The sequence below is a fragment of the Polyodon spathula genome, chromosome 27, assembly GCF_017654505.1.
Source record: "Polyodon spathula isolate WHYD16114869_AA chromosome 27, ASM1765450v1, whole genome shotgun sequence".
Lineage (NCBI taxonomy): Eukaryota > Metazoa > Chordata > Actinopteri > Acipenseriformes > Polyodontidae > Polyodon > Polyodon spathula.
Genome location: NC_054560.1, coordinates 8,980,514 through 8,996,956, shown reverse-complemented (window position 1 = coordinate 8,996,956; position 16,443 = coordinate 8,980,514). Strand labels below are relative to the sequence as shown.

The 16,443-nt window shown below is 43.8% G+C and overlaps 2 protein-coding genes across 2 annotated transcripts; one reads left to right on the top strand and one right to left on the bottom strand.

Moving 5' to 3' along the window:
* The first annotated feature begins 228 nt into the window (after positions 1-228).
* On the top strand, positions 229-3,930 carry LOC121301212 (MAPK regulated corepressor interacting protein 2-like). The gene is made up of 4 exons (XM_041230356.1): positions 229-233; positions 822-952; positions 2,978-3,079; positions 3,612-3,930. The coding sequence occupies exons 1-4, from the start codon at positions 229-231 to the stop codon at positions 3,680-3,682; spliced, it is 309 nt and encodes a 102-aa protein (XP_041086290.1). The 3' UTR covers positions 3,683-3,930.
* Positions 3,931-8,274: 4,344 nt separating this feature from the next.
* Positions 8,275-16,443, bottom strand: trap1 (TNF receptor-associated protein 1). The gene is made up of 18 exons (XM_041230370.1): positions 16,270-16,443; positions 15,947-16,108; positions 15,518-15,600; positions 14,492-14,632; positions 13,874-13,945; positions 13,565-13,725; positions 13,061-13,170; positions 12,784-12,857; positions 12,533-12,688; positions 12,245-12,365; positions 12,055-12,124; positions 11,638-11,785; positions 10,936-11,121; positions 10,250-10,388; positions 9,991-10,076; positions 9,372-9,517; positions 9,110-9,182; positions 8,275-8,842 (listed from the first exon to the last, which is right to left on the bottom strand). The coding sequence occupies exons 1-18, from the start codon at positions 16,382-16,384 to the stop codon at positions 8,741-8,743; spliced, it is 2,145 nt and encodes a 714-aa protein (XP_041086304.1). The 5' UTR covers positions 16,385-16,443; the 3' UTR covers positions 8,275-8,740.

The window sequence follows — 16,443 nt, the reverse complement described above, 5'->3', positions numbered from 1 at the left end:
GGAATAATAGCCATTTTCTTTACTTTTGAGGCATAAGCAATTAGGAAATAACACTTACTACCCAGGAACAAAAATTGTGTTACACAGTGTTATCAAAGTGAGGGGTGGAGTCCAGAGGCATTGATAAAGTATAAGTGGTTCTAAATGTCAATAGAAAACCCAAGCACTAGTATGTTACATTTCAAAAACCATTTTAGTGTAAATGTTGATGGCATTGTACAATATTATATGCAGTAGGCTGGGTAGTGGGTAATGGGTAGTTTGATTGTATTGGTCACATGCAAAGGGTAGTGATCAATTCTGTCTGGCTACTGGTTTTGTTTAAAGCACTTTTGGTTAAATGTGATGTTTGAGAAACAGATGATAGCTAGCTTCCAGTTACAGTTGGGGCGGTGCCATTCTTCCTGACAATACCAGCACTAAATCCTCTTTTTAAAGCGTTACCAATTGTTTTGCCTTGATACTTAATATGCTTTTCAAATGTAAAGCACAAATCTCCTTCTGTATGTGTAGCTTCGTGCTGGGTTCACACTGCAGGGCATACTGTACCGTGTTGCTATGGAACAGACATCATCATCATCGTCAAGATTAAATACTACAGTCATTTGTATGACTTGCCATGTTATATATGTTTCAAATACTATATGGTTCAGTGTGTGATAACTTCTGACACAAACTTGTGCTTTTGCCAAAGAGTCACTTGTGCGGCAATCGTATGCAGTGCTAATAATTGTGATACCAAGTCTATTGAGGTTTGTCAGGATCTCTGTACTGCAGAGCTGAAAGCTGATGGTTTGATGACTGTCTCCTTTGTGTTGCAGCAGCCCAGCTCTGAAGCTTGTGTTCAACCGGGTGAACGGCAAGCGCTACCACACGCCACAGCCACAGACAGACTGCCAGGGCGAGGGCTACACAGCAGCACACGAGGACAATGTCAAGTTTGTTTACGAAGGTAGGCCTAGTTAACTCTTGGCAGGCATTTTATTCCCGGTTTAAGCGATAACTAGTGGCCGCTTCAGGGGTGCATCTTCAAATTTTAGATAATCTGTGATAAGACCTGGGAATGAATGTTATAAAGAGTATTTAAATAGATTTAAATACTTCAAATACATGTACACGTGACTTTGAATATTGAAATGTTTTTAGAAAAATATTTGAATTCATTGTAAATGTTTAAATATTTCAACCATCGTCTATTAAAATTTGAAAGATTTAAATTGTTAACCTTGATTTACAAATATATTTGTAAATATTGTCATAACTCAACACATACTGTAGTGTATTTCAACATTTATTTATATATGCACAAAACACCATATTAAGACACATTGTTATTGCTGAAAAATTAGTGTCGCTTGTTGAACACTGATCTGGCGTAAAGGTTCTGCCAGCAATACTGAACACTCTCTCGACCGCAGCTGAGGTTGCTGGCACATTGAGGTACCTGGCAGCTAGCTTTGTCAATTCAACTGGGAACTGGGGTTCATGGCTCTTTCACTAGGGCAAGAGGGTCAGAGCCTTCTGGGAGGCAGGACAAAACCCTGAGGTAGACAAAGAGATTCGAGGTTGTTCTGACTGAACAACCAACTTGCTGTTTCCAGTGCTTGCAAGTAGCTTTGAACCTGTCGGAAGCATTGTCTGGTATGAGGAAATGCGAGGTGGTTATAGACCTCAGTAGGCTGATGTTGTTTGCAGCCGCGGTGGCCCTTGCTGTAACCTAACACATGACTTCACTTGCGATGGGGAATGGCAGCTTTTATGTTAGGTCTTGTGATTAACTCCTGATGGTCTCGGTGGTTCTCAAACGAGGAGAATGCTACATACACATGTTCATTTCATTAATTCAGAACAAGTCACTTTACCAATTGAGGTGAACGGATCTAAACAATGAGGAGTTAATCCACTCAGTTACCTCTGGACAACTGCTCTGTTCATGACGGCAGGTGTTACTGGTTATCGATGAACAGCTGACAAGGACAGGGGTTAACCTGCTTCGGATTCAGGATGTTAATTAGGCTTTCATTACATTTCTTTCCATATGTAAAAGATGGTTGAATACATTTAACTTGATTACAACTAATAATTACTAATTACAACTATTGTACTAGTATTTCATTATTTTCAAATACTGTTTGATTTCTTAAATGTTTTCAAATATTTACTTTCCGCAAATCACTGCTTCAAGGCCACAGTAGCTGTTTGTCTAATTCTAATCAGAAACCCCATTGGTTTACATTCACTAACAAAATACAAGCTCAAGTTCTCGCTCTCTTTTTATTTATTTTTTTAGAAATTTAGCAAAGAGAGAAACATTTTTTCATGGACATGTTATTACATGAGGGTATTCCACATGCAATAGCACATGTTTGCACTGTAAATACACTTGATTACACGCCTGTCTCTCTAAAGCTTGGTTTTGCTTATTTAGGGATAATTAACTAAACACAGCGTGCAGGGACTGAACTGCCTTCCTGTCCCAATAGCATATCCATGCCAACTGCTGAATTTGTACGTCATGTGACTGGGTTCCCATGGCATGATTTTAGCACCCAGGGTTGTCCCATTTTTATTTATTTTTTATTTTTTATGCTAGGTAGTGGGCTCTCTCTGAATGTCAATGATGAAGGGGCTTTAACCAGACGTGGTTTCGTCAATAATTTGAACTCCTGATGACAGAATATTTATTTCACAGTATAGGAAGTAGAAATGATCATGATAAGGTGTGTGTGTGTGTGATATATATATAGTGTGTGTGCATAGCGTATGGGGAGTAGTTCTTGCACTGCATAGGAATATTAGTTCCATAACTATTCCTATCTGCATGTTGAATACAATGATCAGATGTTTTAGTTATTCTTGGGTCGTACTCTTATCTGTTACTGTAGTTCATCCAGACAGATTCAAGTAATGCATTCAAACACATTGAACCAATGCAACCTTTACAATCATTCAGTGCAATGGTCTTGTGTCTCTGCAGCCTGGCAAGAGGTGGAGCAGCGGCTTGGAGACTCGCGAGGGGCAGAGAACGGGCACGGACCTGTCCAGTATACAGACAAGTCACCCAACCCCAGCTTAAAGAGTGAGTACTCTATAGGGTAATGCACCATTAAAGTAGTTTTTCAATATTTCTAAGCTACAGCATAGCTTGGAGGTGGCTTTCCAGGCAGTAGCAGGCCTGATTAATGGCAGAGGCTTCAAGGGGGGAGGAAAGGTTTCGCTGGAGCACACAGAAGCATAAGCTGTGCAAGCAAGGGACCACCAAGGATCCCTACTGTATAAATCAGCACCGAATGGATGCTGACGCTTTCCTTGGAACGCAGGAATCCCAGTGTGTTCCAAGTCATCTTATAATTCTTCGAGACTTTGTCAACCTCATTTTGTTTTAAATGCAGTGTGTTCTGCATGATCCTGTTACTTCGGCTCATTATTTGCCATTCTTGCTAACTCTTCTGTCAAAACTTTCCTCTGAAGAATCCTCAAGGATAATTGTGGGATTGTAGGAGTATTAGTGCTGTGCGCCGAGTCCTGTGCACCACTTCCCCCCAGTTAGCTTGGAGGAGTCTTGTAGCTGATAAAACGTTCTTTAATTCCTTGGCCACTTTTTTTTTCAGATTTCGTCCCCATTGATCTGGAGGAGTGGTGGGCGCAGCGTTTTTTGGCCAATATTGTGAATCAGTCCTGAAGGGCCCATTCAGCTCCAGATCAGATTCAGGTGCCTGTCCCTGGATGATGTCTTTCTGGGCTCTCAGAACCAGCTTCAGTGGCAAGAGAAACCGGACACAAGCTCGGTAACCGCACTGCCACGGTGACACGCAGCTCAACGCTGGCCTTGCACCTTGCTGAAACTGCACATTCAGATGTTTTTTTTTTGTTTGTTCTTGAAACAAGCTTTGTCATAGCTAAAGAAAAAAAATTGTCTTGGCTGTTATTTACAAAAAAAAAAAAAAAAAAACCTGGAAAAAAAAAAAAAAAGTAAAGAATATTTTCTGAAGTGTTGGGTTCTGAAGTGAAATTCTTTCTGGGCGCTGTTCTGGGCTGTGAGAGGTCGGTGGGACTCCAAAGCAAGAAGAGTTTGCCAGATTTATCCAGGTCTTTACACCAAGCAACTCAATTGCTTGTTTCTAGTTTGGCTGCAGTTTCTTTTTTACAGTAGGTGTTGCACAGTGGTGTTGAAACGTCTTGTTTATTAGCAGTAACCCTTTTAAATTAGCTTCTCATTGTATGTTAAAGCTTGACACCTAACATGATGTCATGGCAGGTAAACATACAGAACTACTAACACAGCTATTAGTGTGTTAATGGGTAACTCAACTAATAAGTCAAAGCCCATACATAGATTTTGAAAATCAGTACCATTATTGTTGCAACTGGGCCTTTTTACTTAAACCGATGGCTGAAAACCCCAGCGAGCTGCAGGGCAGGATTAAGAGTAGCAGGGGGTCTGGGGCTGTTGTCGTTTTGGGGGCCCCTCTTTGCATATTGAATACTGTTATACTGCCACCACGCTCGATTAACATCAACGTCAAATTATTCAGTCTTCACTGAATCATATTTGACCTGATTCGATGTTTGAATTAGTGCCAGTTTTGAAAATGAGCGTTCGTCTAGTGTTAGTTCCTTGCAGTGTCAAATAGAAAATGGGAAATGTAAACTGCAGACTCTTCCATGGTAATAGTGGTAATTATCTGGAAATGCGCTGTCCTTACCTCTTACGAATATGTATGTGTATAATAGGTTTGAAGAAAATGTTTAACAAGGATTGTACACAGCTCTTACGGAATGCTGTTTTTATTATTATTATTTGTGTCAGCAGAGCTGCACAGACAGGAACGGCGGATGATTTATTTATTTATTTATTTATTTATGTTTGTTTTTTGAGGGACCAAAGGCTGTGTTTTAAAAATCCTAAAAAACTACATGGAAACCTGGTTTAAGAAAGCCGTACCTGCCTCACACAAGGCTAGACTGGAAATCAGGCACAAACACACTCCCTCCCATATTTTACTATGAATTAATTTATTTGCATTTGGAAGGAGAATTTCTCAGCCTATAAGAGAACTACACGGAAACACACACAACCCAAAACTACAACCAGAATACAGTGAGAAGACGGTGACACTCCTGATAGCCTGATCCCATATCTAGCACAGCAGCTGAAACATATTTGGCGACCTGAAAAAAAAAGTTTTACCTGGTAAAGAAATACACCTTAGGACAACGTTTACATTTTAATGACGTTTACTGTGCACAACCCATCAGCAGTCCTAGTGTAAAAGTAATACAACTTTATTTTGTTTTTTAATATACTAATCTTTTTTTTTCCTTTTATCTACATTTTTGTCTCCTTTGATATATTTTATAAAATATTAAAACACAAGCACAGAAGTTTGAAGACTATCTAAAGAAAAAGGTCATTGTAAAAAAAAAAAAATCACACTATAATAAATGAGGTAGGCTTTAACACCATGCTTCAATAACAAAGCTTAAAAGTCCACATGCATTTTGGACTGCGAGGGGAGATTTGAGTTTGTCTGCTTGCTTCCAGCTCATAAACCTACATAGAAGACTGGTACAACATGCATATGGAACTTAGAAAACTGGTAAACTAAATCAAATCCTGCAGCGTGGGATCTAGGAGCAGTTCTGTGTCTTTGCACCATGCCTGTCCAACCCCTCAGCCAGCCTCCCCCTGCTGGCGGTGGTGAAGGTGATGCAGTTGGAGTTCAGAAAGTCAAGCAGCTACCTGGCTCCTAGCCTCATCGGCCCAACGTGATGAACCTGTGCACCGATGCAGTCGTGCCAGCCTCAAGCGCTGCACCCTGTGAGGGGGCACGTCATCCTCGTCACCCCCTGATGGGCAACGCTCCTCCGGGTTAGACCTGCAACAAAAAAACACAAGCAGGGTGTTAACCAACACATGCAATCAAGAACAGTGCAACGTAGCCAACCATAGCAAAACCTTAATAAATACTATTTTTCTGTAAAGCTGTGTCTGTGCAGGCAGAGTGGGTTACCTTTGTAAGGAGAAGGAGTCCTTGTAGCCAGCCGCTGAAGAAGCTGTGAAGCACTGGGGGGCTGAGAGCGGCCCTGTCTCATTGGAGCTCCCTGCCTCCACTTCCTGCTTCTTTCTCCCCGGAGGCAGGGCCAGGCCCAAGAGCACATGTGGCGGGCTGGGAGGCAACGTTGTGCTGCAGTCCTGGAAGCTGGTTTGGGCTGAGTCTGTCTGGCAGTGTTGTGCTTCCCTGCTACTGTCCTGGAAGCTGGTTTGGGCTGAGTCTGTCTGGCAGTGTTGTGCTTCCCTGCTGCTGTGCTGAAAGCTGGTTTGGGCTGAGTCAGTCTGGCAGGCACTATGCTGTGCAGACAAGACCTCTTCTTCAGTGTCAGAGCTGACCACCTGGTGTCTGTACTGATGGATTTTCTTCAGTTTCTGGATCATCTGGCACTTAGGCAGTGGCCGCACTCCATATCTGTCCAGACAAACACAGCACAGCGTTACAGGAAAGAAGCAGGATTTATCTTGCAGTGTCTCTTACAAAACTCACTTCTTCCAGCCTTTATCCATGTCACACCTGCATAACACACACTAGCTTTGGCTGTTGCCTCTGTTTAATTCAAGTGACTCTGTCCTTGTGAACGGTATGGGGGGGCTCATCTTCCAGGCAGAAGCTCCCGGCAGTCTGCAGATGGGTTGTCTCTTCTCCCTCCACCTCAAAGACTGAACTGTTCAGAGACAGTCTTCCCACCATGGCCTCCTGAATTGCTGAGATCCACCGGTATCTAAATCTATGCTGGCATCTGTGATCTGTACAGCAGGGACTTTCTGCTTTCTCATGTCTGCTGGGGGGCACTAATATTACACTGTCTCCATTGAGTTGTTCTAGGTTTAGGACTGTTGTGGTTTGACAGAGAAATTTGACAGCTGCTGCTGGATTTCAAAAACAGGTCATTGTCTTTTTATCTCCAGGGAACTTCTTGACCCTGTTGAGCATTGTTTTGTCCTGGCTGAACCTAGATTTAGGATCTTGGTGATATTTGAAAAACTCCTCTTTAGATCTGAGCTGAGTCGCTTAGCTGAAATTTCAGAACATTCTTGTTTTAAGAGAGCAGTCATTGCTAGTAGGATTTGAAAACAGGTAAGTCTGTCTCACCTGGGTAGGAGGAATTACAAACACTGGGGAATACTGATGTCGAAAAGCACTGGAAGTTACAATGCCTCCCTTTGTTTCCTTGGGAAAACCTTGGTTACATTGACTCCTTGGGTTCTCTCAGGTTCAGGGTTACCGTGGTTAGAAATCTGACTGTAGCTGGTAGCTTTCAAAAAAAGGTTGTTGCCTGTGATTTCTTGTTGAATGGTAAGAACTGTCATGTTTTAAGATTGAATTGCTCTGAGGTTTTGAGAAATGACTAGCCCTGCTCAGCCTAGGAGTCTGTTGACTTGTGGCTTATCCTGGTTTTAACAGAGCAGGTTTATTCATGTAAGATTTGGAAAACAGGTTAAGCCGCCCGATTCCTTGGATCTCCAAGAAACTCCAGGATCCATGTCTCACGCTGGCGGAGGGTGCAGGAGTTCCTGGCACTATCCAGGAGGGCTCCATGTTGATGCTTTCTTCTTTGTTAAGGTCACTCCCACTAAGCCCAAGTTTCAGTCCACTGCCACAAAAGTTTTTCAGCAGAGAAAAGAATACATGATATTAATTCATCATCCTTTTCCACTTTAGACAGACTTTCAGATAATTACCTTTTGGAGCCTTCCCTGTCCTTCTGCCCCAATCCCACCTGACACTGCAGCCTCATTCCTCTCCTTATAAGAGAGCTCAAGTGAGGAAGGTTTTGCTTCTTCTGAGCAGGATTCAGACTCTTTCACTATCTGATAAAGCTCCATTTCTTTATCCATCATCATTCTGCTTGAATGATGACGTCAGTTTGCTTGGTAACGGGATGGCTGGTGGGAGCCAGGTGGGACTCAGCTCTCCCAAGCCAAAGGAAGTGAATTTTCTAAGAGGCTCCTCTAGGTTTGTGAAATGACTCAGCCTAACAGGTCTTCATCATTTCTATTCCCTTGGATCCCACCCTCATCTACCTTGGTGTCCCCATGAGTGCTCATAAAAGAACTAAGGGAAGTAAATATTATTTGTTGGACTTCTGACACTCAGTAATGGCTCCATAAAAATCAGCCCAGGACTGAGAACATCCTATTACAGCTCTTGTTCAGGGAACTCGATTTGTTTAAAATGTGAAAATGTTCACACAGTAACCACACTTCCAACACATTTATAAAAGGTTCTTCGCTTTTAATGCACACAAAACAAGTTATTTTGTTACTGAAATTAAAGATGTTTTAACACTGTGGTTTAAAAAATTTCTCATCCCTCAAACACTTAGCTTTACTAAAGAAATGACAATGGAATATTAGCAGGATATCCTAGCACACATTTTGGAGGAAAAGATTTACAAAAAAAAAAAAATCTACATACATATATACACACATACATAAAGGAGTCCGTAAACAGACTTTCACACAAATGCTAAATAATCATTGGAGATCACTGCTTTTGAGATTCCAGTGTTTCAAGAGACTGCTCTGGTTTTCAATTCGTTTTTTTTTTTTTTTTTTTTTTTTTTTTTAAAAACAGAGTTATGTCCATCGACACGCAGGACCACAGTGAAGTTCTGTCCATGCAGACTAAAGCAGTACAGGTAGCTGAGCAGTTCACTGTCTGCCCGGGCTCTACACGCTGGGTCAGTGTTTCTGCAGGGCCTTTGTGAGCAGCTCATTCAGACGACCGATCATCGGGCGGGGGTCATCGTTCAGCCCTGCTGCAATCATAGCATTGTCGTAGATCTGAAGGAAGAGGACACAGGTAGCTTTGACTTTTGTCACATGTTTTATGTGTTAAATGCTGTTACAAACAACTAACAAAGTTATTGGGGTGGGTGTGTGTGTGTGTGAAAGTCTTCTGGAAATGAATGGCTAAGAAACTGTTCATTTCTATCTTCACCACCTCATCTCTCCTGGGGGCGTAGAATCTAGAAACTGCTCTATGAGCTTATTAATTGCTCACAGTTTTGAGATGGTTATTTACCATGAGATGTGTAAGGAGTTGTTTACCTGATCCAGCAGCAACTGGGCCAACTCCATGTCAGAGTCCTTCAGCTCATTCAGTTTCTTGATCAGGTCATGGCTGTGGAGAGAAAGGGGAGCAGAGGAAAGAAGTGAGAAGCACAGCATCATGTTACATGACAAAATATTCCCAGTACAAGCTTTCTGTGGGGGCACTCTCACAAGTTCAGTGAACACCATGGGCTGCCTGGTGTGGCAATATTGTAGCTGTGCTATGGGTAGAGCAGGGAGCAGTTAGATGGGGTCTCACCCAGCGTTGATCTCCAGTGTGGGCTGCAGGATCTGTGCACGCTCCTCGCTGGTCTTTGCCAGCTGCTGTGTGCGCAGGAAGTGGCGAGCAGCTCCCATCTCCAGCACTGTGATCATAGCAGGATGGGTGTCCAAGCGAGGGGTCACCTGGAGAGTGGGATTAATAAGGAGGCTTCAGAGAAGCACAGGCTAGTTTTTTTTTTTTTTAATATTTGTTTTCTTCAATAATATATATATTTTTTTATTTTAATTAATGCGATTTTCACCTTAATCCAGGGGTGTCCAATCATGGTCCTGGAGGGCCATATCACTCCAGGTTTAACAAGTTTAAGGATATAATTTTCTTGATGGGGTCTTGGTGGATATTTAATTGGTTCAGTGAAACAATTTAGAACAGGATAGGCACAAAGACAAGGAGTAAAAGGGCCAGCTTGACCACACCCCACCACCATTTCTACTGGCAAGGCATTACGCGATTCTCCCTCTGCAAGCACCTGAGTGTTCAGGTTTGGACAGGTTTCGTCTATCCACAGTGTTTGTGGGATCCTTGCCAAGATATATATCATAAGCAAGGGGCTGTCTTGCATGGGGGTTCAGGTGGCAGGGCCGGTCTAGGGTACCTTGATGTTGGTGACACGGGATCCCAGAGCATTCCTCATCCAGGCCATCAGGTCTTCAGCCTGCTGCTGGGAGAGGCGCTCCGATTCTGGGAAGAGAAGGAAGGGCAGTCAGCATCTGAGATTCAAAGACTCTCCATTCATCAATGGAAGCATAAACATCAGTAACTTTGGTGTGTGCCCTGTCTGTGTGGAATAAACCGGTTTGCAGCTTGCCCGATATGTTTTTGTCCTCGTCTATATCCACATATACTACACACACCTGGCTTAGAGTCTTCGTATTTCTCTTCCTTGTAGTGGTCGACCACGATGTCAGTTTCCACAGAGATCAGCTTCTTCTTATCAAACTCCCGCAGGTGCAGCAGGGTCAGCTCGTCAAACTGCTCAAAGCAGAACAGCACCTGGGAGACCAACAAGCAGTCAGTAATTTTAATTCAAAAGCACAACTTCAGCAGCCATATGCCCTGGTGGGTTTTGTTACATGAGAGTAGCTGTTATTTACTTCATGCTACTATTGGACTTGGCTTTCACCAAGATAAAATGAGATAGTAGTGATGAGGACCAGTCAAGACGTAGCTTCGAATTAATAAGAGCTTTCATCCCTTCCTATTGGCTTGAATGGGATGGGCGGGGCACTTTGCAGGAGTCAACAGGTGGGCACCTCACGTCTTCAGTGTTTCGTTGACTAGCTCACGACACCTCAGAAAAGCTCAGTGATGCTGGCGTCCCAGCCCCACTCCCTCTCCACCCCCCACCCATCCCAGCCCAGTTTCCTTACCATCTATTCCTTTTTCATTCATGTTAACTTCCTCCATCGTTTGCCTTAGCCATACTTATTTGCTGGGAGAATTCAATGCACACCGCATTTTGAAATCCTAGGAAGGGGCGTGGATTCAATTCAACATGCTAAACTGATCACGAGTTTCTCCCAAGCAGACACCAGCTCACCTCCATGTCCTTCTTTCTCATGGCCTCGTAGTAGGGCGAATGCTCTGCAAGGTGTCGGTTGGGAGCGCACAGGTAGTGAATGTTGCGGGTCCCTGCCTTCATGCGGCTGCTGTACTCCTGCAGGCTGGTGGTCTGCCCTGCTGGCAGGGCTGAGGACTCGAAGCGCAGCAGCTTCCCAATGTCCTCCTGCAAAACAAGGACTTGTTAAACTACAAAGACGCTGTTGGGTGTTGCCACGTACAGTTGAATCCGTCTTGTACGCTACAAGAGATAACAATAGGAGTCACCCGAAGTACAAAACGAGAAGACTCTCTTATACCATATATCATAAGGGTGAACTGTACACATTACCTTACTATAAATCATCTTAATTCATGTAAAGATATATAATTAATGCCATTTTATTCATATCCTATTTTTCATCAGTTGGTACTGGTGGTCTGCAGTGTACGAGAAAACATTCATGGAAAAATGACTGACTGGAGTGTTCTGGAATATTGCATTTTAATTGTCCGAGAGTGACTTAGTGGTTATTACTTTTATCATCTTCCATTTAACTGCGCTCCATGTGTGTGGGGTAATCCACACAAACTGCTCTTCAGCAAGAATGTTTAATTAAACACCAATTCTCATCCAGTTGTTAAAAACCAAGTGCTTTTCAACCTGCAGAGAAGTCAGAGAGAGGCTGGTTGCCGTGGTTACCTTGACATCCTGCTCAGCGGTGGTGACAACTCCCTCCCTGATGAAGAGCCCGTAGTCCTCAAAGAATTTGGCGTATTTCTCCGGCTCCTTCCTGCTCTGATCCACCAGGAACTTAATGATCCGTTTCTGAAGGACATCACTCAGCTTCCTGAGAGAGAGAGAGCGAGCGAGCAATCAGAGCAGGGCAGCCTTAACTTTAACATTCGGTCTTAAACCTGATGTGGCAGTCATTTAAACCTCTAAGTCACTTTAGGGCCACACTGCCTCCGGATTCCTCAACTATCTACTAGTGATCATAATAACTTCCAGTCTCTCAGCTACAACCACAAGCCCCTTACCTCAAGGGGATCTCAGTCCCCCTACTCTAGGGACTATGTGCCTGTATCTGGGGTGGAATGTGTGGATTCTCAATCTCACCTGATGAGGGCGCTCTCCTGAAGCAGCTCCCTGCTGAGATTCAGGGGGATATCCTCACTGTCAACAACACCTGTGCAAATTAAAATAAAATCACTGATAATGTATTTTAATGGCCAAATGCGTCTATGGCCTAGAAACAAGACAAACACCGTGTCTAGGTCACTCTCGGTGGTGGCCTCTCGCCTCTCACCTCTCAGGAAGCGCAACCACTTGGGCAGGATGTCGGTGGCCTTGGTCTGGATGAGGACCTTGCGACTGTAAAGAGCCACGCTGGAGCCCATCTCCCGGCTCACATCGAACATGGAGGGTTTCTAGAGAAAGGGCAGTAGAGGGGGGTGGGGGGTCAGGGTGCTACAATGTTAAAATGTAGTGCATCAATGATCCCCAACATAAGTATTGTAATAATAATAATAAAAACAAAAGACATGCAACAGTTACAAGCATAACTTCATTGTAAACACACGCTCTCTCTCCTCACCATCTCAGGCACATAGAAGATGCTGCGGATGTTGATAGGTGCGTCGGTGCGGTAGTGGAGGGTGTAGCGCGGCTTGTCGTATGCCTGTGCCACATAGCGGTAAAACTCCTCGTGCTGCCATTCACTGATCTCCTTGGGGTCCATCGTCCACAGTGCCTGGAACAGACAGAGCAGGGCGAGGGCATGAAGAGGCTTGTTCAAGGGTGAAACGGAGCCAGAAGCATCCCTCTCTGGGTGCAGCCAGTCCTTACCTGCAGGGTGTTCAGTCGCCGACCGTTCAGGAACACAGGGAAGCTGACAAAATTGCTGTACTTCGTCACCACCCCTGAAATGAGAGTGATGTCAGTGTGCATGCATGCATGTATGTATCAAAGTGTTATCCGGTTTTGTTTACCTGGTTGCAAGGGAAAGGATTCTTTACCTAGTTTTGTAACTGTACATCTCGGTGTCAAAGAATAAAACAAAACACCACATGTCACTTACAGTCACTTGCAGGCATTCAAGTCTGCTATAACAAGGTACTCTCACCTTTGACCCGGTCCTCTGAAGCAAATTCCTTGCAGTCATCCTTCAGGTACAAGATGATCTTGGTCCCTGTTCTGACTCCACTGGCTTCAGCAATCTCAAACACTCCGGATCTGTGAAGGACATGCACAAGGGAAACAAATGAACCAGAAATAAGAGTTACAAAGACACAATCCTGCATCTTATAATGAACGATAAAATACCCTTAGCTCTACCCCCCCCCCCCCTGCAATATACAGTCTAAACAGTAACGGCTGGTTTCAGAAACTATTTTAAGTGAATTTAGGCAAGGTAGTCCAAGATTAGTGCTAATAATGTGGTCTGTGAAACCAGCCGTAAGCTTTAGACACATACTCTGCACTCTAACACTGACAACTAAAACCTTTCCTTCACATGGCTGTGCATCTCAACAATAAGCACCAAGCGCTCCTGTCTCAGCTCTCTAGTGTGATCCACCTGCCCCTCAAGGTGCACTAAAGCCCTCTCCCTTACAAGCTTGCCTCTCACCCATCTGATGACCACTTGTTGCCGACGCTGCCTGGCTCTGCGGACTGCGAGTACACCTCCACCCTGTCTGCGACCATGAAGGCAGAGTAGAAGCCCACTCCAAACTGACCAATGATCTTACTGCTGGCATCCGACTGGCTCTGCAGGGCCTCCAGAAACGCCTGCGTGAAACATTTGCAAACAGGCTGCTGAAATAATCTGATCCTCTCAAGATCGTCTGATTCAGTTTAAATAAAAGTCACTAATGGAAGTAATTGACACTTTGATGCACCAAGAGAACACATGGGAGGGAGCAGAACGGTGCTTTACCTTGGAACCGGAGCGCGCGATTGTCCCCAGGTTAGCGACCAGGTCTTCTTTGCTCATCCCAATACCGGTGTCCTGCGATAAGAAAGGGGCGTTCGAGAGGCACCAGTTAGCCTACTCAGGTTACATGTACACAAAATAAGGAGAGAGAAAGCTGCTTAATAGCACAAAGAATTGACTGGCACAGGGAAGGGGGTAGAATTCCAAGAAAGTCTGATAACTCTGCTTTAGTTTTTTGAGAAGTTTTTTTTCTTTGGAAAAAATAATTTTGTATATGTTTTTGTTTCATGCAGTGATACCCATTCGCATCCAGTTTAGTAGATACACTGATGAAATACCAAAATATTCCACCATGCGGCAGCAGAGACCACATTTAAATTTTATAAAAACTTTTTTTTTTTTTTTTTAAACCCACTCTGAAACCCAAATCTGAAACGTTCCAGGGTCCTCTGTCACAGAAGCAGAGAGCTCAACTTAACCAGCATACAGAGGTAGTGCCTTATAGTGAAACCGCGCACCTTCAAATCAGTTCGAATCAGCTGCACTTGGAACACAAGTGGAGCAGGCTACTTCCCTGATATGGGGAGACCTGCGAGTGTGTGTGCAGGGCCACAGCTCTACCTGGATGGTGAAGGTGCCCTTCTCTACGTCAGTCTGCAGGTGGATCTCCATGGGCTCCGACTCTCCTCCAGCGCTGAGCAGTCTGTGCCGCAGCTTCTCCAGAGCATCACAGCCATTCGAGACGAGCTCCCGAATAAACACCTACAGCAGCAGGAAGGAGCGCCATTACACTACCAATATACACTTACACACCGGCCGGATGGAATCTGTGAGAATATCATACTGGAACCCTCCCAAATACAATTAAATAATACATGTTTGTTAACACCAGTCTGCTTTACATTATATTCATTAGGTACATTCAAATTCATTGGATTTGTTTTTGGCACAAGAGAGATACAGATGGAGGTGATCTTTTGCCAACAAATTTTTTTTGTATTAATGTTTCAAAAGTAATACCAAAATTTGAGAGATTCAATACCAAACCATTGTAAATATGTATAACAGGGCAGAGGCTGGGTGCGAACTGTCGACCCCACACACCGCAAGCCAGCGTCTTAACTACTATGAAACAGAGCCGGGCTTGTCTGCATTCTAGTTTGAGCTTTTATTATTATTATTATTATTATTATTATTATTATTATTATTTAGCAGACACCCTTATCCAGGGCAACTTACACTTAATTACATGCAAGAGCGTGTTTGACTAAGAGCAGTTAACTTATAGTAAAAGTACTTGCTTATACGAGTAAAGTTCAGTATGAGCATGTAGTGAGTACCGTGAATGGATGAGAATGATTTCAAATAAGAGCAATCACAAAAACGGTGAATACGGATACCTATAAGAGTAAATTCAAATACAAGATAGAGGAAGTAGTTATAATTAAGAGCAGTAGTAGAATCCGGCAAGGTATGGGGCAGTTCAGTGCAAGGACAAGCTGATGCAAGTACTGGTACAATTGGGTGCCATATTTTAATCTCATCTCACCAAAAGGGGGCCAGAATCCGTAATGGCAGTGAAAATCTTAACCGCTGTGAGAAAGAGCCGCAGTCACCACACTGAACACACGCGGCAGCTTCACCCACCTCTTTCTCAGAGTATAGAGACCTGGCCACGATATCCAGCAGCTTTTTGGTTTCGGCTTGAAACTCGTGCTTCGAGAAAGAACCTGAAAGCATTGTGACAGGCAATATTAAAATATGTAAATGAAGTGTTTTTCTTTCTACCAAACCAGTCTACCTGTTTGTCGTCGACCCCCCCCCCCCCCAAAAAAAATTGTAATGGTTAGCTGCAACATTATTCAATCTAACATTTTCATTCATTGAAATTATTGCGAAAACCACTACACTACGGATAGCATTCCATTCCGCATTGTTGCCAGAATACTGGTCTTTACATTATTGACCGACGTTTAAATTGGTTTATCCGCCATTCATTTGGAAGACGATGCCTTTACATAAACGAGGAGCATTACGATGTTTAACACATACAACACAATGTGAGCCTGTCCTTACCTTCGATGTTTTCAGTGTCACTGATGATGGTGTGCAGCGGCTCCTCCTCTTTGGTCTCCGCATTCTGGGTGCTGTAATCCTGCCGAGCGACGAAAGCACTGGGACGGGAGCGCTCCGGGCGCCAGGCGCCTGTCAGACTGGCCCAACTTCTTTGGTTCACACCTGAAAGCAATAAGATGCAAACACACAGATCTGTACCGGTTGCAAACTGTACTGATTTATGGCTGGAATTTGTTGTGTTCAATAAAACCACATCATAGTACACTGACTACATGCCGGTAGTATACCTCACATGACTGATAACTTGTGAAATAATGAATTACCTGAACTGTTGCTGGCGGAGCTGAAAGCTGCAGCGATCCTCCTGCTCCCAGGACCCGATCCCGGGGGAAACAGATGCCGCAAACCCACCCTAAGCAGCGCCAAGTACCGCGACATGCTTCTTTCTTCAAGTCGACTGACCTTACTGACAATTATTGCAGCGTGTGTTTACCGGG